The 22,563-nt window shown below is 44.1% G+C and overlaps 2 protein-coding genes across 4 annotated transcripts; one reads left to right on the top strand and one right to left on the bottom strand.

Moving 5' to 3' along the window:
• Window positions 1-482: 482 nt before the first annotated feature.
• Window positions 483-18,810, bottom strand: epg5 (ectopic P-granules autophagy protein 5 homolog (C. elegans)). Of its 3 annotated transcripts, none has more exons than XM_034594647.1 (46): window positions 18,689-18,810; window positions 18,421-18,564; window positions 17,078-17,725; window positions 16,126-16,386; window positions 15,847-16,045; window positions 15,602-15,738; window positions 15,399-15,506; window positions 15,246-15,319; window positions 14,977-15,085; window positions 14,397-14,511; window positions 14,168-14,318; window positions 13,909-14,070; window positions 13,662-13,819; window positions 13,038-13,189; window positions 12,486-12,626; window positions 12,234-12,395; window positions 12,016-12,138; window positions 11,669-11,931; window positions 11,447-11,587; window positions 11,174-11,318; window positions 10,731-10,928; window positions 10,294-10,401; window positions 10,068-10,190; window positions 9,739-9,905; window positions 9,404-9,640; window positions 9,199-9,322; window positions 8,923-9,067; window positions 8,563-8,734; window positions 8,265-8,427; window positions 8,015-8,157; window positions 7,737-7,893; window positions 7,112-7,306; window positions 6,810-7,023; window positions 6,096-6,283; window positions 5,760-5,967; window positions 5,577-5,652; window positions 5,051-5,154; window positions 4,762-4,937; window positions 3,673-3,897; window positions 3,377-3,586; window positions 2,973-3,117; window positions 2,542-2,784; window positions 2,099-2,312; window positions 1,737-1,955; window positions 1,230-1,344; window positions 483-1,120 (listed from the first exon to the last, which is right to left on the bottom strand). In XM_034594647.1, exons 2-46 carry the CDS (start codon window positions 18,472-18,474, stop codon window positions 938-940), a joined length of 7,755 nt encoding a protein of 2,584 aa, XP_034450538.1. In that variant the 5' UTR covers window positions 18,475-18,564; window positions 18,689-18,810; the 3' UTR covers window positions 483-937. The 3 variants fall into 3 exon arrangements, with proteins under 3 accessions (XP_034450538.1, XP_034450539.1, XP_034450537.1); XM_034594648.1 differs by having other exon boundaries at window positions 17,078-17,473; window positions 17,507-17,725; window positions 18,421-18,691; XM_034594646.1 differs by having other exon boundaries at window positions 18,421-18,691.
• A 590-nt stretch (window positions 18,811-19,400) lies between these two features.
• LOC117767269 (coiled-coil domain-containing protein 42 homolog) lies at window positions 19,401-22,424 on the top strand. Its single transcript, XM_034594743.1, has 7 exons — window positions 19,401-19,541; window positions 19,873-19,978; window positions 20,340-20,432; window positions 20,524-20,715; window positions 21,434-21,655; window positions 21,756-21,914; window positions 21,995-22,424. The coding sequence occupies exons 1-7, from the start codon at window positions 19,477-19,479 to the stop codon at window positions 22,109-22,111; spliced, it is 954 nt and encodes a 317-aa protein (XP_034450634.1). The 5' UTR covers window positions 19,401-19,476; the 3' UTR covers window positions 22,112-22,424.
• Window positions 22,425-22,563: the final 139 nt, after the last annotated feature.

Here is a 22,563-nt window from a genome sequence, read left to right as displayed (position 1 = left end):
AGCACTTTGTAAGTATTCTCTGGTGTATTTATGTAGTGTGTGTGCTTTTTGAACCTTATAGACACAGGTGGTGAGCACGTGGTCAAGAGGGTTTAAGCATCTGAGCAGATAAAAACAAAATGTCTTTGGCAGAAACAAGCAAAGCACTATTGGCTGAACATAAACATAATACTGGCAAATGTTCTGGAACTAAACATCACTTCACTTCATACAGGCAGCCACTGTTTTGATCTGTATACAGTACTAAGGATGGAGATGTTTCAGATTGTAGCTCAGTCATTGAACCTAGTCAAACAGCTCTCCCCCCCCCCCCCGGTATTCCTTCCCTCCCCCTTTTAAGAAGGTACTACTAAAGTAATAAGCCTATAAGACCTGTCCGTCAACTTCCTCCAAATAATTTGTGGACCCTTCAACTTTTTTCTGTGAGATTCCACGTACAGGTGTGAAATTGACACCTAAAGCACGGAGCTGAATTCTGATTCGTGAATTCTGCTTCAATAAATATGTGCAACATTCTCTCAAATCAAGAACAGAACGGATGGTGTTTAAAACTTGTTTAAAAAGCAACAAAGCATGAACATGAGGGAAGAAAAGACACGTGTGAGAACTAGTCCGAGCTCAGCACATGACATTTCTTGTGCTCCTGATTGGCTGGTTCGTCACTGTAGTCTGTACTTTATCGGGCAAAAGATGTTTTTGTTTAATGAATGCACAGAAAGCTTTGATGAGCAGTCACTTTCTGTCTCACAGAGCCCTTGCTCTTGTTGCGCTTGTTGATATAATAGTAAAAGCATTTCAGTGCCAGTGCAAATACTTGGAAACTTTGTGCTCCAGCATGATTTGTGTCTGTGCAGAGCAGACGTTTACTGTCACTGTATTTGTCACGGAAAGGTAACATCCTCTCGATCTCCAGCATACGTGTCTGGTTAAGTCAACTTCAACGGATAATGTGCAGGTATCTGAGTTCAGGGTACAGGAGGTTGGCAAGCAGGGCCAGAAGTCGGGGTGCATCTTTGAGACAGTGTCCTGGGTAGCGGATGAACTGGACGGCCTTATTCACAGAGTCCTCCAACTCGGCGTACTGCTTATTGCCGCACATCGCCTCCAACATCCCCAACGTCTGCATTCACGAAAAAAAAAAAAAAAACATGAGAAACACAAAGTTATTTTTAGGAGATAATTGCAGAGTAGAACATTAAAACACTGTATTTGCAGCCTGTGTTGCATACTTGCTGTGCTTTCGCAGAGAGCTGCAAGTCACTGGTGGGTTCGAGTCGAAGCTCGGTCTCTGATGGTATCTGGACTGACAGGAACGCTGCCAGACTGCGTACCACCACCCTGAACCTGGACGTACAGGAGATACACATTAACAGCTGGTTTATCAACAGTGGCAAGTATTATTTAGCCTAAAGGTGTTTTCATGACCTCCACCAAGGAGGTTACGTTTTCACCCCCGTCCCTTTGTTCGTCAGTTGATTACATTTTGGTGCCGATCCGGATCGACAGCAGAGCCAGGAATTTGTTTTCACTTTCTTTAAGATTCTGAGGATTTTCAACCCACATTTTCCCAGATAATAATTTGTGGATCTTGATGAAAATAATCAGACCCATGAACTGATATCTATGAGTGTTTGAAATTCGGTGCAGCTTGATTGAATTTAAGGCAACTGTTGGGCCTTGGCCGAGGAATGCGCTCTACCATTCCAGTTTGTTAATAAAATTGCATGTGAACCTACCTATTAGAAACAGGAGACCTCTTTCCCAGGCCAATTGCACCCAGCAGCCCAGAGTTCAGTCTTTCCTCTCCCAGCTGAAGCAGCCTGGTTTGCAACCTCAACAGACCCAAGACGATTCCCGACACCTCAGTCAGGCCGGCCTGTGGCTGCAGCTGCTCCACTGATAGGTTCAGTGCTTTGTGCCACCAGAGAAACAGCTTGGCTTCGTCACCTGGACCACTGCACAGGCAGAAGACATCACAGCTCATATACTGGTTACTATGCCTGAAACTCAAGCTGCAACATATTGTCAAACACAATCTGGAAAAACTAAATAATAGACATTTTAGCCACATGAAATTAGATTATGAGGCGGGGCAAACCTTGGGAAGACCTGAATGGTCCATGAGTTAATTAGAGCCAGAGTCCGTCTCTCATTGGCTGCTGTGGATTCAGAGATAAGGCGCTGCAGGACGAAGGCATAGAGCGTCAGGAAGCTGCCTCCTGATTGGCTCTCAGACAGGAAGTCATCCACAGTGAGCTCAGGGACCTGCAGCGATGCCAACACGGGACTCCAACCTACAGACTCCTCATCAGCTTAACATGTAGAAACAAAGACGCAGACAGTGGGAGGAGAAATGTTTAAACCATTGACGTCACATTTAACAGTCTATATGAAAGAGAGAAAATTAAAGGAGTAAACCAACTTTTTGGTCAACTTGCAGTTGGCTTGCTGGCAGTAGAGAAATCACACAAAGACTTAAGGCAACAACTCTACAAACAACACTAATCCTCAGTTAAATAACATTGGTGTTACTTTGCTTACCATGGTTGAAGTACGCTGTGATGGATGCCTCCATGATGCGTGTCATGTGCCGTACTGATGCGAGACAACGCGTGCAAGCTGTTAGAAGAGGCAGAATAGGGAAACCCCTCCCCTTCCTGTCCAGCCAGGTAATGACATGAGCAGCGAGTGCCTCGCCTGTTGAAACGCCAACGCCATTCAGCAAAGCCAGGGTGTCGCTGAAGAGGCTGCAGAACGCCATGTGTCTCTGCTCCAAATCCGTGTCTGCAAAGGAAAAATGTGGATAAACGATGATCACTTATGGGTGGGAATTTTTTTTTTTCTCACTCCAGCTGTCCATGAGTAAAACTGCAGACTTGCTTCTCAGTGCATTTTTGCCCATGTGGCACGAGCGCTATCGGGTTGCTCCATGTGTGGCCGTGTTGTTAAAGGTGACAGCGAGGACATCTCACCTGGTGGGTTGAATGTGACGATGCCCTCCAGAAGAGTCTCCAGCTGAGCCTCCAGGCTGCTGAGGGGGATGCTGCCTCCTTGTTCCAGAGTCGTCAAAGTCTGCACACACCAGCACACGTATGCTCCGGCCTTCGGTGTCTCCTCCTGACAGACGAAAAACAGATCATGGTTTATGCTGAGTGTATCTTTTTCCACAGCTTTTCATGCATATTTTTCTTACTATAGTTAGTAGTTACTATCTTGAGGCTATTTCTCAGAATGAAGTTGGTAAAATCAAATAAACAAAAACACCATGCTGCCCTGTGTATAGTATAACTCTACATCAGCAACATTTGTCAGGATTTTACAGCTTTACATTGATCAATCTGTCATTTGTAAAACAAACAGCACTTTATTGTCTCACCCGGTGTGGAGCTTCATTGGAGAGAGGGTGGAGTCCGGCAGCACTGCGCAGTGACTTCAACAGCAGCTGAGGGGCAGATTCAGTGCTGAGCAGCAAAGAGGGGGGGTAGTGGGTGCTGACATATCCCAGAATGCCTTGGTATGAGGACAGGTCCAGCTGATGCCAGGGCAGAGAGGAGGACTGGACCAACAGGCCGAGCAGAGGGGAGTCCTGCAGGTAGAGGAGGAGAGAAACTGGAGGATCAGTGAAAGAAAACTAAGATGTCCGAGCCTGTAACTAACATCGTCTGGACTCGCCTGTTGACTCAGGAGCTGTTCCTCCTTTGCCAGAAACACCAGCATGTAGAGCAGATAGACTAACATGGTGTGTGACTCCTTCTGAGGGTGCGCTTCCGGTAAAGCTGGATATGCTATGGATGCAGAAGGTGTTTGTAAGTGGTCACTCAGGACGCTGATCCAGTTCACCCCACACAACACTTCTCCTATAAACAAGAAGCAGCTCTTGGGACTTCCTCTCTCCACCTGCAGACAGAGCAAGGCGAGAAAATAAACAAAAATCTGCAGTCCAAACACAAACCTACAGACAAATCAATCCTCTCGACTCTCAAATGACTGTACTCAGAATATTTATTACGTCCGATGATCCATTTTATGTCCGACTATAAGCAGTACATTTACTGTATGACTAAATTGATAATCCAGCTCTTGAAGTTTTTGGACTATAAATCTGTTGAAACATATTAAACTTAATTGAAGAGACCTCAACAAAGAAATAAAATGGAATGAGAGATGAAAATTTCAAATCAAATCAGAATTCATTGTCATTTTACCAGACACATAACAGTAGTGCAGGCAGAATGAGATGTTGTTTCCCTGGGATCACTAAATAAGATAAAAGACTAGAGGAGATCTCACAAACAAAAACTAAAAGGAAAAGACACATTGTCCCTGAGTCCCGTCTATTGTTAATATAATAGATAAGATAAAACGTCCATCTTAAAAGAGCATGTGAATTAAAAATGCATGCTTCAGTGTCCAATTAGTGGCTGTACAGTGTGAGGTGAAGTGTAAACTTAGTGCAGTTTGCCTTCTCTTTACCTCCTCTGGCTCACTTCTGTACCTTTTCTGGTATGTTTTAATCATCGTCTTTGTCATTTTATTTTCGTTTTAATAACATTAAATATTTTGAAAACGTGTATAGTAGCCTGTATAAAGGCATGTGGGACCCACGTGGCTCCTGTGTCTAGGAACAGGATGTTGAGTCTAAAATTACGTGAAGCGAGGCTAATAATAGGACGTGAGGCCCAGGACCGAGGTCTCAAATTAACAAGCTCCCCTGTGTAATGAATGTCTAGATCAGTGTGCAGTGTTGGGGGGGTATTTCACATTGAAGAGCTGCTCCATGATCCGAGTGTCAGGGTGCAGGTGTCTCCAGGGCAGGCTGTGGAGGTGTGTGTGGTACAGGTAGAGAAGGTACTCGGGTGTTCGGGGCGAGGTGCAGCTCTCACAGTACTGCATCATACATAGCCACAGAGCCCCTCTCTGACCAGGGAGCAGACGATCTGCAACGTACCAGCACATGCACGTTAAAAATAACCTGAACAGCCCAGGCAACACAGAAGAGCAGCACTTGAACAGTCACTCATGTGTGAAAGCGGCACTTCTGAGGTCCCACCTCTGAATCTGTGATGCAGCGTGTCAGTGAGTTGAGCGTACAGTCCAACCAGACTGGCTGCTGCACTCGCATCGGTCTCCAGCCACGGGTAACACCTGAGATTACTGAGACAAAGAAACACTGATATTGACATTGTCTTTGTTTCATTTGCACTTGAAAGCATTTAACTGCTCTCTGCATGAACCAGGGGAATCAAAGCACAAACTTCTGGCTGCATTATGGACATGGATGACTCATTCCTCACACGCATCAGTAAACATTTAATCTTCTCTCTGAGCAGTGTCATGTTTGCGTTTTGATTTTGCTTCATGGATAGAATAATCTCTCACAGTTGGTTCATTAGGAAACACAACTACAACAGGATCAACATCTGCTCTTCACCTGTAAAAGAAACAAGGATTACATCGGCTAAAAAGGACAATAAAGATTTTTTATCTGCTGCCGTCTCTGGAGCTTCTATTGTCTGTCTTACATCTGTCTCACATCTTTCCACCATCTATAACTCAGCTAAGGTGTAAATGCTTACCCGCCGTCATCTGTGTCCACAGGAAAGATCCACGGCTTGAATAACTTCACAATCTTACTGTGCAGGTCCTGCAGAGCTGTGAGAATGGAAGAGACATTTCTCTGTCAAAATGGCAGCTAACAATAAAGAAATATTCACAAAACAAAAGGTGGAAATCAGTGGATGCTGACATTTGGTGTTTACCTTTCATTGTTCTGCTGCTGCCCACTGACTCTCTGGCACAGGCACTGAGCTGCACATTGATTAGACAACTAATCAAATAATCCCAGAGGGAAACGACCTCAGTGATGTACGGAGTCCAGGCAGAGTAGAGTCCGAAGCTGCGGAGGTCTGGCTTACTGAGACGACTCCGCAGGAAGTAATCACTGAGCCAGTCAACTGTCTCGTCCACCTGTTAGCAACCAATAAAACAAAACAGAATTGTTGGATTGAGTCCAAATGACACGATTGCTCATGTTTATTACAGTTCTTCGAGGGCCACAGACTGAATCTAATATGAGCAACATTAGCATGAGTTACCTGCTGAGGAGAGAGGCTGACGGTGGATCTGTAGGAAGATGCTTGGGCCCCAGCAGCACGGCCGGGGCCATCGGGGGTGCCGAGGGCTTGTTCGGCTTTGCTCTTGGAGCTGCGGGATGGAGGCAAACAGCCCAGCACTCGCAGAGTCACCTTCCAGCACTCTGGACTCAGTAACTGGTTTGACGAGCCTGGTGAGGTTAAAGAACAACTTCGTTTTTTTAAAGAAGTTGCACATCAAACTTCTATGACCAATATTCTTCATATAAAATACTGAATCTCAGACATGATCCCGTAGATTGAGGGAATGATTCAGCTAATGACATTCATTAATTTATTTAATCTTTTGTTGGTGGGAAGATGAGTAGGAGGCGTTTATGAGGAGGATGAATGTGTTTCCTCTGAATCACTTGATGGAGGAACAAGAACACTTATCAAAGCAGCCCCTAAGTGCTTTAACAGGCAACGTGCAACATAAAAGACAATGAAACGCTGCTCCTGAATGTGACAGATTTGTCTCAAGTAATTCTCTGTCAGTTATTCTTCCTTCAGGGCTCGTGTTTAGTCTGATGTGGTTTAACCTTTGTGTGTTGTTTAATCAGCAAGGATGTTTGAGTAAATGATGAGTTAGTAAGTTGTGGCTTCCTTTATTAATGATTTTGTCATTAATTCACCTGGATAATGATTGCAGACACACACACGCGCACACGCTCTTACTGGTCATAAGCAGACGCAGGCAGTCACTGTAGTGATCAGGGAAATGGTGGCGCAGCAGCCACGTCCAGTGTTTGGTGAAAAGGTGAAAAGGTATGAGAAATTCGGGCTCCGGATCTCTGCCGCAGACACAGAGAGCTCCGTGGATCAACTCCAGCAAGCGGGTTCTCTCCGAAAACACAGGATGGGCTTCACTCAGCCACTGGTACAAGTCGAACTGCAGGTGGAAGATGCTGCTGTAACTGGATGACTGTAGATGCACAGAATATATTTCTTCAGTGTGTTGCATTTGTGTCTGGACTGACCTTCGTGAGGAGCATGAAAATGACGTCAGCGCTGTCGAGGTGTAGGGACGTCACCACATCCTGGTAGAGGAAGACGAGCTGATCGGGTGCTGTGTTAGGGGTGAAGAAGGGGGAAATGAGGGGGCAAAGACGCCGCTCTTCCAGGATGGTCTTCAGGACACGACCACACTCGTCTGCGTTGCCTTGGATAAACACCTACACACAAATAAGATTTAATTCAGCTCTGCTCACATCTGTACTCTACTTATCTGTAAGTCCTCTTTCTCTTTCTGTCTGTGTTCCAGTTAGCACCTGTCCTACTCTGCCCTGACACCAGGTTTTAACGAAGGTTTGCCACACTATCCTGCATGAGTCAGAATAAACAGGCTGTCTATATCCATATGATGTGGTTTCCCCAAACGTACAGTGACAGCCTCAAATGCTTTACTTTCTGCTTGTCAAGTCTCAAGGGCAGATGTCCTATCTACTAAGAAATAACAGGGAGCCAGAATATTAAAATGTAACATTTCTGATTCAATAAGACACAATGCTTTGGGTCTGTTGTTAGGTTTGTGATAGTATAAGGCTACTGGAGCCGCTGTGGAGCACATATGTGTAATAGTCTTGTGTATGTGTGCACACACACCTGTCCCAGTATCTCCACACAGGAGGAGAGGTACTGGCGTGTTGGGGGATGTCGCAGTGTGTCCTCACACACAAAGGAGACCACCTGGTAAAAGGCTGACACGCCGACATGCTGCACCACAGGAGATTTCTGTGCCTTGTACATATTCACCAGCGCCCTGAGCACATAATTATACATCACACTGTAGTTAAACCAACCTATTTTAATCAAATAGCGCACTTGTTTTTTTTCTCCCAAATGGGTTTTACAGTGATGTAGAAGAATCTGTTTATACTGACGTGATAAAGTTCTCAGTGTGAACCGCAGCCTGGGCCAGACTTTGAGGAGGAGGAGCCATGGCGTCGGTTTGGAGTTTTTTGATGTCCCTGCGCAGGGCTGTTATCTGAGTCTGTACTGCCTCCTGTCTCTGCACACACTCACACTATGTGGATACACAAACACAAACACACACACAGATTAACAAACCATGGCAAAGACTTCACAGTGGTATCTCATGATGTGAAAAATATGCAGTTTAAGTGGATGTACTGTGACGGTGATGTTTGCAGGTCCCTGGCATGGCATCCCTCCCTTTCCTTTACACTCCAGGGCCATGGTGACCTGCTCTGATCGGTTCTTATACAGCAGAGGGAGGCTTTCCAGAAGTTCCTGCTCCATCGCCACCTGCTGGGCTTCACTCGCCACTGCAGTCCTGACACCAAGACCAAGAATTTCAGAATCTGAGGGTGGCTTTGTATAACATATGTTTTGTGTGTGTGTACAAACAAACAATGTGTATGCATGTATACACTGATTATGATATAATGTGTGTATGATGTCCATATACCTAGCCTGGTCTTGCAGAATGCAGAGGTCCTGCCTCATTAGCTCAACAGCACCTTTAGAGTCAGTGAAGCAGGTGGTTGGTACCTCAGCCACTGGAGCCTTCTGCTGCTGCAGCTCTGGAGCTGGTCGAGGTATTGGATGCTTCTGCAGGTTGGACAGGATACGCTCCCGAGCTGCACACACAGCACAATTTAAAACAACTGAAAAACTAAATAAAAAATATTTTTCATGCAAACAGGAAGAAATGGCAATTATTATTTAGTTACTTGTTATTTTTGCTAGGGAAATATTATTAACACAATATTTCTAAAGCATATGAACCTCTGCTAGATTTAAGACTTCGTGTGTTTAAGGTTTGTACCGTTGTTGGTGCTGGTGTAGTCAGTGAAACCGGGGGTTTGAGCCTGTAGGAACGTTGGCTCACTCTGCACCTTCTCCCACAGAGACAAAACCTCCCTCTCATCATACTGCAGACGTTCCTGGTCAACATACTCAAGCCACATTTCCTACAAAACAACAGAACAACACGCAAATGAGCGGTATGATATAACAAACAACAGCTTCTTTGAGTAACTAACATACAGTATTTTGTATTTGTGAATACAAACACATAATAATAATAAGACATATCCCCTACCTGATGCCGCTGCATGACCTGTGCCAGTCTGTGAGGTTCATATTCTGCAGGAAGGGAGGGGATGTAAACTTCCTGCTTCTGCAGAGTCTCGTCATCCAACCACACAGCGAATACACCAAACAACCTACAGACAACCAATCAGCTGAGATTTGAAACCCTGTAAACATACAAATGTTTGGATGTAGTCTAAGCATGAGAGACCCACCTGACCAGCTCTGTGTGTAGCTGAGGAGAGGTGAGGTAAGGGGGATGGGGGTTTTCGGGGGTTTCGTCACCCTGGCTGTCTGATGAGGGTGTGTGCAGCAGGGGCACCCTGAGGGCCTGACTAGCAGCATGATGGAAGTCTGACACCACTTGTATTCTCTGTCTCAAATCTCTGAGCAACGCCGCATGAGATGAAGCCTGGAAGAACCTTCGCCCGATACATCCGCCTGCAGCAAGCCTGGGGGACAACATACACAAACAGGTACATGGAAGAGGCACATGGTTATTTCCTGGTTTCTCTGGTTAGGAGTAGTAATATTTGTGGGTGCATCTTACCCGTACTCAGGCCCAGGCTGTCTGAGGAAGAGCTGCAGGAACTTCTGCCAGATCAGAGGAAGGAGTGGGTGGTCAGGGGGCGTGACTAAAGCCTGACACGCCCAGCGGTACACCTGCAGCCGCTGCAGAGATGGGGCTACCGGCAACTTCAGCCTCTGCTGCGCCCTCTGGCTCAGACAAAAACACACTGTTAACACCAGCTACATACAATACCCAGGATCATGAACCAGCAGTAGACCAGACTACTCACAACCATGATACTGCTGTGAACACTGTCTTTGCAAGAAAGTAATAAAGTATGTATAACTGTTGTGTGTTTGTCAGTGTACCTTTAAGGCTTGTTCTGGGGAGATGCTTGGCTCTGACAAGAGCTCATGTTCAACACAGCGTCTCAGCTGAGAATCTTCTTCAAACACTCCCTCCATGTTTAGCACCAGCCAGGCGAACCAGACCTACAAACACACAAAACACACAGTCTCTCAGGACAGAGTGCTTTACTGAGACGAGCCTCAGTACCTGCTCATACTGTTTGTACTGCGCTTTGGGGAACTTTACCTCTGCACTCAGGGATTGGCCCTCTATGAAGGAGGGTGTGGCGTTTCCAGCTATCCAGCCAACTAGAGAGGAGAGCAGACCCCGATCTCCATGGTAACCCAAGGCATTCTGCATGAGGTATGAAAATGGAAAAAAAATTACAAACATTACTGGTGTCACTGTGACTGTTCTTCTTCATAAGTAGCGCATTTTACCTCAAGGCGACGTGATGAAAACCTTTCACTTGTCAATCAATGATAGCCTGCTAGTTTCCGCTTAACATTACAATATTTAGGTTTACTTTTTAGCATAAATCACCACTAAGCTCTTCTTCTTTCTGTAAAGTGTAACCCACCAATCGCATGAGGTAATTGACAGTGATAAAATCATACGTCTGGACCTTTGTGACCAAGGAGAGTCCCAAAATAATGCAATACTATAAAATAATGAGTAAATACCTTGTGCTGCTGGTAGAGGAGTTTCTGCACACATTCCTCCTGGTGGTGTGTGAATGCAGCACAGCAGATCTGATCCATGAGGAACAGGACGGTTTTGTCTCGGTACCACAGGTTCTGCTGAGTCAGAATTCCCACCCAAAACTCCAGCACTGCTGCAGGTCCGACACGACCGGGCTGTGAACTCTCCCCAACGTGACTCTGGAAGATAAAAGCATCTTAACGTGTCATCTTTGACTTGGAGAGTATGTATAAGATAAGAAAACATATACAACATTCCTACAAAATGACGTTAATTAAAACATTTAACCCAGATCAATATTTCCTTTATTTCTGACTGAACAGTAGTTAAAGGACAATAATTGTACAGGTTATTTCGTCCTTCTAATCATTATAGGATATTAATAATTATCTTGTTTTTGTATCAAAAGCTCTCAGTGACCAACCTGAATGACACTGTTGAGCAGTCTGACGTTGTCTCCGTAGGTGGCTCCTGTGAGCAGCGGTGCGACCCGGTGAGTGACCTGCTGCGTCACACCTTGAGGACACACGCTGTCGTACTGCAGGAACAGCTGCATACAACTTACAAACCTGCCATTAACAGTAGGATGAGAGTAGAGACAACAACAAGTGAAAGTGAGATGCAGTAGCTGATATAATTAATACCTTTCTTTCTGGTTTTATTGTGGGCTGTGTTTAAAAAGGTGTTTCCGTCTTACTGAGAGTTGTTGAGCAGGTAAAAGCTGAGCGGGTACGTTGGGGGTAGAATGTTGTCCAGCAGATGCACAGCAGCTTTCAGGTGTCGAGACTGAATCAGACTCTTCAACAGACCAACTCCATCAGTACAAAAGTGTTCAAGGCTGAAAAATCAAAGGATATTAACTTAATTCAAATTCAACAGGCAAATCAGCCATAAATATCCTGTTAGTACAAGTACAAACCTGTGTCCCACGGTTGTCATGGCAATGGAAAGGTAGCATCCAATTGGGATGCCTGATTTTACAGCCCTGACAACAGGATGCATGCTGGGAGTGTGCGTCAGCTCTGGAGGTGGGTTGGACGCCAGAGCAGGAACTGACCAGGCTCCTTTAGGACTCTGATCATTGCCATGGAGCTTCAGCCTTAACAGCAGCTGCCACGCCCACTGACTGAAGGATGCTTCGGCCGATACACCCAGACGAAGGACACTGGCGAGGTAAGACACCTGAGGAGAGGAAATGTAAAGTAATGTTAATGAATGAAGCCAAGGTCAGATTAGATGTATGTGTTTGACAAGCGGACGTGTCACCTGTTTGATGCCCTCTGATATGAGGCCACTGTATGGTTTGTCAGTAAGGTACTTCTGATAAGCTTCCGCCACCAGCAGAGCCACTTCACTGTGGATAGACGAAGACAGGGCCAAGGAGCCATCCTGCCAGAGGAAACAGGTTTAGTTGTTTCATTACAAACTCACAACTGTGCTGTCAAGACTCTCAGGAAGGTATTATCTGATGCTCCGACCACTACCTGTACGTAGCCCCAGTTCAGACCCTCCAGGATAACACAGGCCAGCCGGTTCTCCACAGCAGAAAGAGGATGATGGAGCAGCCAGGCTCCGATCACACATATTTCCTCCTGCAGCGGCAGCCACAGTCTCAGGGGCAGCTCTTTACACAGGTATAGAGCCACCTGACACACACAAATCACACAGAAAGACTGATTACATTATATATTTTTCTAATAAATACACATCCACTTGCATAGAATAGTAATACTGACCATTCCTACAGTCTGTATCGTCTCTCTGAGTTTTTCCAGGAGCACAGAAATAACATAGGGATGGGCTATTGCGATGGCAGCCAGCAACTCCCTGCCCACCTTAGAGTATATTTCTCTGGTAGATGTGCTCACATAGGCCACCTGAGGAAAAAACAAGAAAAGAGACGTCAACAAAAAGTTAGCCACTATATGTCTTGTATCCAAGGGGACAGGGTAATGAATCTGAACCAGTGTTAATCACTTTATCCTTCAAACTGTATCTGTTTCTCTATTCTACACTCACGGTGGATGAAAGTGGATTAATCTATTTTCATGTAATTTTCATATAAAACAACTGAGATAAAAACAACAGATCCATTATTCATACAGCAAATTCAGGTTTATGATGTTTCACAAAGTCTTTCCTTCAGTCAATATTTGCTCCAGTATGTTAATTTAGTGTATAAATAATGTCAAACTGAGACAGAATCTGTTGTGTTTAACATCAGATTTTTCTTTTAATGGCTTATAGACATTTGTTATAGTATAATTCAGGCTGCATCCACTCCCTACCTGGTAAATCAGCAGAGTGATTGTAGTGATGAAGGTGGGGTCACAGTGCTGAGTGGGTGTAGCCATGTGCGCTAGTGCAGTGAGGAGGGAGATTCCGTCCGAGCTGTTCACCTCACACAGCCACTGCTCAAATCTCACCTGGTGCTCTGGGTCTGTGACAGAGACGTTCGTTTATAACAATGCAGCAAAAGCACCAAATAATTTTTTTTAAATAATAATAAGCTTAATTTCTAGAGTGCTTCACAGGAGACTAAAATAAAATAAAATAAAAATGTAATTCACCCACAGATTTTTTTACAAGAACGTTTTAGGCAAGATTTAAAAGTACTAATGTGATCTCAGCCGGTAAGTCATACCAGAGTTTGGTGGCATATACTGCAAAACAATGAGCTCCACAAAATCCCAGACATATATGTCTTGTGAAATGTTAAATTGAGTTGAAGTAATATGAGAAAAGTTCAATGCAAAAGATTTGGTGTTGTTTTAAAACTGCCTTCTTAATTGAAAAAAAGTAAGCTTTCAATATGTTCAGGAAATTGTTGTGTCACATTGTAACACCTGTGACTGTTACGATTTTTAGGTTAAAGATTATATTTTGCGCAGGTTAAGTGTGCGTGCTGTTACCTCTGAGCGACTGAATGCAGGTGTGTGTGTCAGGTGCAGCGCTGAGTGTTCCTTGTCCTGCTGTCTCTGCGCTCTGCATGACGTAAAGCACCTTCCACAGCATTGAGCTCGACAAAGTCCCGTACGGCATCTCAGACATAAACAACCAAATCCCCAACCTGTGAGAGAGGACAACAAAATAGAAATACAAAAGTCCACAAAGTGAATGATTTACAGTCAAGGTGTAAACACGAGGCCAATTCATCACCTTTTGTTTCTGAGGACATGTAAAACAGCTCTGAGGAAGAGATGATCATATTCCAGCTGCAGCTTGTCCAAAGACAGAGAGTGCACATGAGAGCTGGATCCAGCTGCACCAGCCACAGTCACATACTGGGCCCAGTGATCACTCACATAACACACTGTCATTCTGCGGGAGAGGAAAGAAGACAAACAACACAGACTTTAATGTCATGGATCTTTTGATGGTAATGGTGTTTTAACCTGCTGTGTGAGCAGGAACTGACCGTATGATGTGTCCTATTCGTTTGACCAGTTGTCTGTATCGCGCTCTGTTGTAGGTTTGAAGTCCGAGCGCCAGGATTTCGATGAGAGAGGAAGCAAAGGCAAACACACGCATCATCTTCTGACTGGAGTAGGCCTGAGGCTCATAGACACCTGGAAACAGAGGGGTTTGTCAGTTCACACAGTGAGTGTTTCAAACCAGCAGACAGAAGGACAGACAGAATACTGTACCCTGCTTGCTCATGCCAAGCATGTGTGAGTAGAGCTGCTGGAAGGGGAACTGGGTCAGCAAGGAGATCAGGTCCTCCTCACAGAGCAGCAGCCAGCTGCTCTCTGGATCCTCGTCCTAAACACAGAGGGTGAAAGGTTAGTGCAAGTAAATGACAGGATTTTTGATCTAATTTAGGAAAATCAGTCATCCTCTATTTTTAAATATGTTTAGGCCAATATATCGGTGTCTTCCAACCAAGTGGTTCCTAAGCAACAACTTAGTAATGGCAGCAGCCGTGGTTTAAAAATGCAGACTGATATTTAAATGACCACAGGTGCTCCTTTGGCACTTTTATCCAACAGCTTCAAATGTGACTCAGCAGATCAGAACAAAAACGAGAACATTCTGTTTTAAAGATGATCATCTACAGTGACATTTAACTTAATCACAATCGGTGAAGGAAATAACAAAAATATATTTTTCACAATGACTGTGGTTATTTAGTTTTTTACTATCAACTTTTTATTTCTTCTATCTTGTATACAAACTTTTACGTTTCATTATTTTCTCAGAATGGAACCATTGCCTCCCTACACTTACTTCCTCACCACCTTCGTCCACGAGGGTCCAGTTTCCAGACTCAGGTCCAGAAGCTGAGGAGCTCTGACTCTCACATGGCTTCATGTGGCCCAGAAACTCTGCACGGTGTCTGATTATAAACAGAGAAGCCGCTGGTTAGAGCTGTGAGGTTGCAAGACTCTGAGAGGATGACTTGGATTCTCATGTAAAACCATAATCTTAAACCTGTAAGGAAAGTTCAAATTGAGTAGGTAAAAAAGACTCTTTGTTGAAGGGGCTTCTGAACTCACCTGGAAGGTGACATTAGGATGGCCAGAGCTTGCATAAAGTCCTGCACTCCACAGGTGTTTCCAAAAACTTGAATCTGAGGCAGAAAAAAAGAAAACTCCAGCCATCTGTTTGCACAAGTATGGAACTAAACAACAGAACAATAAATCAATAACCTGAAGGAAGGGTGCAGACCACTTCCCAACTCCAGCAGGACAGCAGAGAAGATGGCACAGCAGGTACAGATGCTCTCCTGACCCCCCAACATGCAGCAGGACGGCCACCTGCAGAGTGGACCAGAGCCTCGTGAACAAACGTACCAACAAGATACCTCGACCGCCGGGAGATGGAGTAAGAAATGTGGTTAGTGTGTGAATACCAATCTCTCCAGCCAGTGATGGATGTCTGTTTGGAACTGTGTGTCATCGAGGACTCTGCGTGTGAAGCTAAACAGGACACTGATGGCCTCTTTCAGGGTTTGGAGAGAACCAGGCTGTGTTTGGCTGCCAGAACAATCTGAAAACAAAAAATAAACGAGAACAAACTGATGTGGTGTCGTCACTGAACATTAGTTCATGCATGTTATTGCTACTTCAAGGCAAGTGTAATGTATAAGTCTCTCACCTTTCAGGAGACGATACAAGTAGGATTCCACCTGTAGGCGTGACAGCAGGGCAGTATATGCATGCAGCGCCACCTTCTGATGGAGCAGCTCACTGCGGGTTTCGAACAGTCTGCTCAGCTCAGCCAACACACTCTGACTGAAATCCGCCTGCTGGAAGCGGTGGTACCCACACACCTTAGACTGGTCCGCACACACACCCTGTGGGGAAGGAACTCATATTAAAGGTGGTATAACAGCAGATGATCAGTACAGTTCTTTAATATATATTTGTATCTTACCTGAAGTGTGAGCTGTTCATCTCTGAAGCTCCAGAGTCGGTTCTGCGTGCTCTTGCAGTCCGACGTCTGTGTGTGTAGCTGCGTGTGAGACTGGGTCAGCTGTCTGCGGCAGCGCCAGTAATTCTGCAGCAGTTCAGTAAGTTCATGGTTCTCCTGCCGGGCCAGAGCACAGAACTGGGCTGCACACACTTCGACACCTTCTAACCACGCTCGCAAACCTCCACCCTGCTCCCACACGCTCAGCTGCTCCAGTGAGAATGGCTGCAGAAGGAAAAAACACGAGGACAGTTTCCAAATCAACGGATGTGAATTTGCAAAGACACTTGGGGTTCGAGCAATACTGACCCATCATACATCACATTATTCTGACTAAGTACTTTAATTTTGATATTTACTGATACAATGTTGTAGGTGTAGATTTTTCTTAAAACAAAAATCACTGATAATGTTGTTACCATGACCAAATAAACAGACATGATTGTTGTTCACTTCATCTAATGAGCAACTTTCAAAAGAGAAAATATGAATTCAACCTGTTTCAACTCAATACACTAAGTGTTCATTGTAAGAATCAGTGTCTTGCCAAAGGACACTTCGGAATGCAGACTAGAGCTGCCGGAGATCGAACCACCAACCTTCTGGTTTGCAGCCGCCCGGTAAACATGACATAAACATAAAGATGGCTATTATCATGTTAATACATATTTTGTGAATTTTTTGTTTCTGAAATCTGTTTAAATGTCTTTTTATGAGAACAGAGAATACAATACAATTAAACACTGAGATTATAATTATTATTTTATCTTTGTGGTTGACGGATAAAAAATCATGACTTTGTGATACTGAGGTGTTTCACTACAAACAGGCACATTTATTATAAACTATTTAACTAACCACATTCAGTCTGTATCCATTGTAGAGTTTCATGTATTATTTTGGTATGGGACAGTACCTGAATTTCTGGAGCTGTCTTGGGTATTTCTGGGTAAAGATTGCTCCTGGAAAGTTCAGCCACAGACTCCAGAGGCTCCAAACTCGGAGGAGAAGATTCCTGCTCAGGAAGCGCCAGCACTGCAGGTCCCTTTGCAACATTTTTCACAGTTTGCACATTGAGCTGCATCACAGGACCCTCCTCCAGTGCAGGAAGAGATGGGTACAGGGCAGGGGCACTTGGAACCTCAAACTGAGTTGAAGCACAAGGCTGATTCCATGATTGTGGTTCTTTTGCCAGCTCAGTGCTGTGTGGCACAGCTTGAAGTTCAGCCGCCTGAGCTGCAACTCTGTTATGGTCATCTTTCTCATTTTCTGACTCCTTCAGTGACGTCTCTGTTGACAAGCTGAGAGTTGACTGTAAAGTCTGAGTTAACACAGAAGCGGATAAAGTCTGCGACGAGGAGCTCTTCTGTTTGTCAGAGGGCAGATGGACCCGCTGTGCTGTGGTCTCAGGGAGCTGAGCAGGCTCCTGTTGCTTCTCCTCTGGCTCCTGGTAGGGCAGACTGAGGGGGATGTCAGTGAAGCCAGTGGTGGAGGCCTCATCACACACTGCTGAAGGAGCAGTGGCTCTTTTTTCTTCCCCTGACTGCCTCTGCTTCCGGATCAGCTGAAAACACAAGACAATAAAATGGTAATTCTCATGAAATCCTGGTTTCAAAGATTTCAAACATGATTAGATAAGGACATTTTCTTTGAAATGCGATCAGGACTATTGATTTCTATTGATCTCCTTATCACATCTTTATTTACATTTCACCAAACAAGTCCTTACAAACTTTCATTACTGCAACTATCCAAAACAACAAAACTCTTAGAAAAATTAATAATTACATGTTTTCTAAAGTGAACTTGGAATACAAAAACAAAAAAGTATTTATTTAATTTTACTGATCTCTCTCACAACCGCAACACCCACTACAACCTACATCCAGTTTTTTGGTGACACTTCATGATGACCTGACAAGCGAATAACAACTCCACCACTGCTGTAGTTTTCTATCTGTGACAAACGGAATGTGACTAAAGCGCAATTATCGCGGTGAAAATGGCAAAAAAAAGTTAGTCATGAGGTATCAGCACAATGTGTCAGTCATCAGCTGTGTTGTTTTTTGTTTTAGGGCCCAAAGATGAAGATATAATAAGATATAATTTCTCAAGGTATAAAAGTTGGATAGGTTACTCTGAGTTGTTTTGTGTTTGTATGTTTGACTCTGATAGACTGGAGGGTCCTGTCATTAACCAGACCAATAGGAGAGTGAAGAAGAAAGTGAAGAAGGAGTGTAAAGAACTTGGTTTAATCACCTGAGACTTTCCGCTGGTTTTGGCCTTGGTCTTCTTTGGTCTCACAGCCTCCATCTTTAGTTAAAGTTCATCCCAGCTTTCCTCGCACGTCAGATCCCACTGACATCCAGCGGACCGAGGTCTCTCACATATAAAGTACATGTGCTGTACTCACATAAACAAATAACCACCATAATAAACACGCTGGAGCAGTAAGTGAGTGCCTCCTGTGATAAGCAGCTGGAGGCTGCGGTGTCCAGATAAACACGGTCAGTGTCTGTAAACAAACCCCTCTGATAAGACCCGCTGAGAAGAGGCAGCGCCGGAGAACAGCAAGGCAGCAGCTAGCATCGGTGTTAGCATGGAGGTTAGCGTAAACACTGAACACATTTCTAGAAAACGAAAGTCCACCCCCGAAGAGGACGCCCCTGCCAAGGCTAAGCTAAGCTAGCGGCTAACTGTCTGTGTGCTCCGCTGCCTTTCCTCCTTCGTTATGAATCCCCCAGCGGCTCTAACGTGGTTTCCGTGTGGTCGCTGACATTGTCAACATGAGATTTCAACACGTCGCGGCGGGTGACAGGCGGCGATCGTCCATTCCGCTGGTCAGCTGTCATTTGTTTTGTTTGTTCCAGGAACTCCGCGATAACAATATCTGACCACGTGACTACTCCACCTCCCTACGGCAAGCCGACAGAGCCAAACAGAGCAAAAACACTTTCTGATATTATTTATAAGCTTGAATTAAGTGTTTCATTATCGACAAATAAAGATGTTATGTTTTTGTAAACCGCTGTCTGTTAAAATTATTATCTCTTATGCTCATGATTAACTAACTAATCACTTATTATTTGCAGTGCTAATAGATTCTTACTCACAGACATAATGTAAAGTCTGTTTGAAAGTTGTTCCGCCAACTTAACTTTCTCTTTGTCACTGAAACAGAAACGTGGCATTGCACCTTTAAAGGTTCCTGATTTGTGTTACCATGGTGACGACAGGCAGGAACGCTGGATGCACACGCGCACAGAAAGTTTGAACAAAGTTAGTTTGATCAACTAAAGAAGCAGAAGAGTTCAAATGAGTCATGAGTTCAAAGGAGTCATGAGTCTATCCAAGCACAGCAGTGATCAGCAGCTTTCATGGTGAGTTCATTGTGTGTGTGTGTGTGTGTGTGTGTGTGTGTGTGTGTGTGTGTGTGTGTGTGTGTGTGTGTGTGTGTGTGTGTGTGTGTGGTCCATATTGTTCATGTGGTATGGATCTAAATCTGATCCCACAGTCACATTGCGGCTAACAAAAAGCAAGACCCCGTAACTTAAATAATTACATTTTAAGTTATGGACATGGTTTAAAGTTAGGCTAAGATTATGTTAATAAAGGCAAATAGTAATTATGGGTAAGGTTAAATCTCTCTCTCTCTCTCTTATTGTCTGCCTGTCTCTCTCCCTCTCTCTCCCTGTGTGTGTGTGTGTGTAGCCCTGTGATGACAAGAGCACTTGACAGGAGTGCTGCAATCTTTGATCTGCTGAATAAACGCCGAGAGGACGAGCAACTGAAAGTAGAGATACAGGAGCGTGAACGGGTGAGGCACTGACAGCTGAAGTTTTATTCTTCATCCATCAAAGGATTTCTGAGTTTGATACTGAAGCAAGAATACCCAACAACATAACATTGATAAAATAAATCAACCGAATCTTTCAAAGCAGTCAGTAAAAGCACAGAATTAATGCTAAAATATTTTTGGATGACTTAATGAATATAAAATACCTCTTTGGCTCAGTTTTAAAAAACCTTACTTCCTGACCTTTCAGTGTCGTAAATAAGATGAATAAAAGGAAATGTCTCCATCTTTCTTATGGTAGTCAAATATGGAAAGAAAGAAAAAAAGTCAATGAAGACTTACTTTTGAGTATGAACTAATAAACTTGTGTGTTTTTATTTAGAAGTCGGAGAGTTTGCAAAAGCGCATAGATGAGCTGCAAAAGGACCACAGCAAAGCCCAGGAGTTACACTTGAGCTTTGACATGTTCCTCAAGGTACAGTAGAGAACCATATTTCACACATGACTCCTGTGTTAGATGACATCAGCCTAACTAACTAAACACCCCTCTGTGTCCTTCTGAGCAGGAGGCAGATGTTGATAAGACTGTAAAGAAAGCAGAGAGGGAGAGGAGAGAGGCTCTTCAGAAGGACAAACAGATAGAGACGTTAAAGGAGGAGAAGGCTGAACTGATGCAGAAGAAGCACAAGCTGGACCATCAGGTGCAAGGACACACTGTGTACCGGGACATCATGGAGCAGATGGTGACAATGACGAAGGTATACTTTAATGTGAGGGTTTTTACATGGCAGAGAAACGTTTGACGAAACCAATAAAAAACAAGAAGGCTGCTCGAAGTGCACATACCTCCAACTAAACAACCCTGGATCTGCTTCTTTATCTGGAACAACTCCGAGAATGAATGGGCTTTTTGGGGTCGTGTCCCGCCCCTTCATGGAAATCATTTTGCATAATCTTGCTTAATACTTAGAGTGAATACATCCGCCATGAAATCAGATTTAATCTCACTAGAGCTGGATATTTATTTGGATCTGCACCAAATTGCCAAAATGTAGTCGCTTTCTTTCCTGACCCACACCACATCCTTCCACCAAGTTTCATGGTAAACCGTTTTTGTGTAATCCTGCTCACAATCAAACACAGATGAAGACATAGCTTCCTTTGGTGGAGGCAATAAGATGCATTTATTAAACCACTGCATTTACTAAAAATAACTAATTCCCAAACTGTGACATCTCTTTGCTTGACTTGAAATTGTTTGATTATAGTGGTAAGCCACCATAAATATTGATTCACCTTGTCATGAGATGAGGACTTAAACAGTAGCCACACTGTGTGAACTTGTGAGAGGTGGATGAGTGTAGTTATTTGTGGAAATGTCACTTTTGAAAACCGTGACATGTTTTGAGGAGAAAATGAGGTTACATTTTGGGACTGCAGCTTCTATGTGTGTGTATGTGTGTGTGTCTGTCACAGTTCAAAGATGCAGAGTTGCTGGCGGATAACTTGGAGAGTCAGCTGCACTTGAGAGAGCAGCTCTGTCAGAGGGAGAGAGAGGCAGAGGAGCAGGTTGAGCAGCAGAGAAAAGCTCTCGCAGCTCTGGACAACCAGCAGGACTTGATGCAGCTGCAAAGGAGCAACCAGCTGTCCCAGCTCCAGGCCAAGCTGGACGAGACAAGCTCTGGAGCTCTGATCTGGGTACCACACATCATCCTGAGTCATATGGAATAAGTCAAGTGATGCTTAGAGGTTGAACATATCTTCTGTATGGAACTCAGTTGTCCCCGTCTTCACACAGGAAAGGAAGTGGAACACCATTCAGGAAACCGCTGCAAAGAAAATACTCCTCCTGGGACAGATGAAGATGGCGACTCTCAACCTCTATGAAACGACAGGTGGCAAAATAGAAGGAGAAGAAGGTGTCGGGATGAATGACACTGAGAAACAGCTGGACAAGGTACTTATCCTGAGAGAGATGGGGACAGACAGCCACAGGCAACAGACACTAATCATTGTTTCCTACTGTCTCCCTGTTAGATCAAGATGTTCATCCAGGACCATCAGGACATAGTGCAACTACATCAAACTCCCTCACAGACACAACGATGGACAGAAACAAAGAGTCAAAAAGTGCCTTTCAGCCCACTCGGATAATCATTTATATTTCAATTTGAACTTAAACATAATAATCAATGCTGCTTTGAAACTGATTTTACTGAACAAGCATCACTACTTCAGGCTTCATTCTAAGTTCATCCAGTTGTTCTAAAGCAAAACTCTATGAGTTAACTGAGCTTTAAACTTGAAGACAATGAACTTCAATGAAATGAAGAAACTAAAGAATGCAGCCAAAAACTGAATAATCATATGGACAAGGATTCCTAGTTGGATTTGCTTTGTAATGACTGTATATTCATCATGTCAGGAAAGTATCAGAGTCGATGTAATTAACCAGACATTTTCATTCCAGAGGTGGGAGCCTGCCTGAATTATGCTTTTAATGGTTTTCATTTGAATTTAGAATAAAGGATAACGTGGATAAAACTTGGTGCAGTGTTGCATATACACAGCTCTTGATACAGAAAAACGACAATTAATGGCCTTGT

Source organism: Hippoglossus hippoglossus, chromosome 9 (assembly GCF_009819705.1).
Source record: "Hippoglossus hippoglossus isolate fHipHip1 chromosome 9, fHipHip1.pri, whole genome shotgun sequence".
NCBI classification, from domain to species: domain Eukaryota; kingdom Metazoa; phylum Chordata; class Actinopteri; order Pleuronectiformes; family Pleuronectidae; genus Hippoglossus; species Hippoglossus hippoglossus.
Note: the sequence above shows the minus strand (reverse complement) of the source record. Positions and strands in the feature narration are given on the sequence as shown.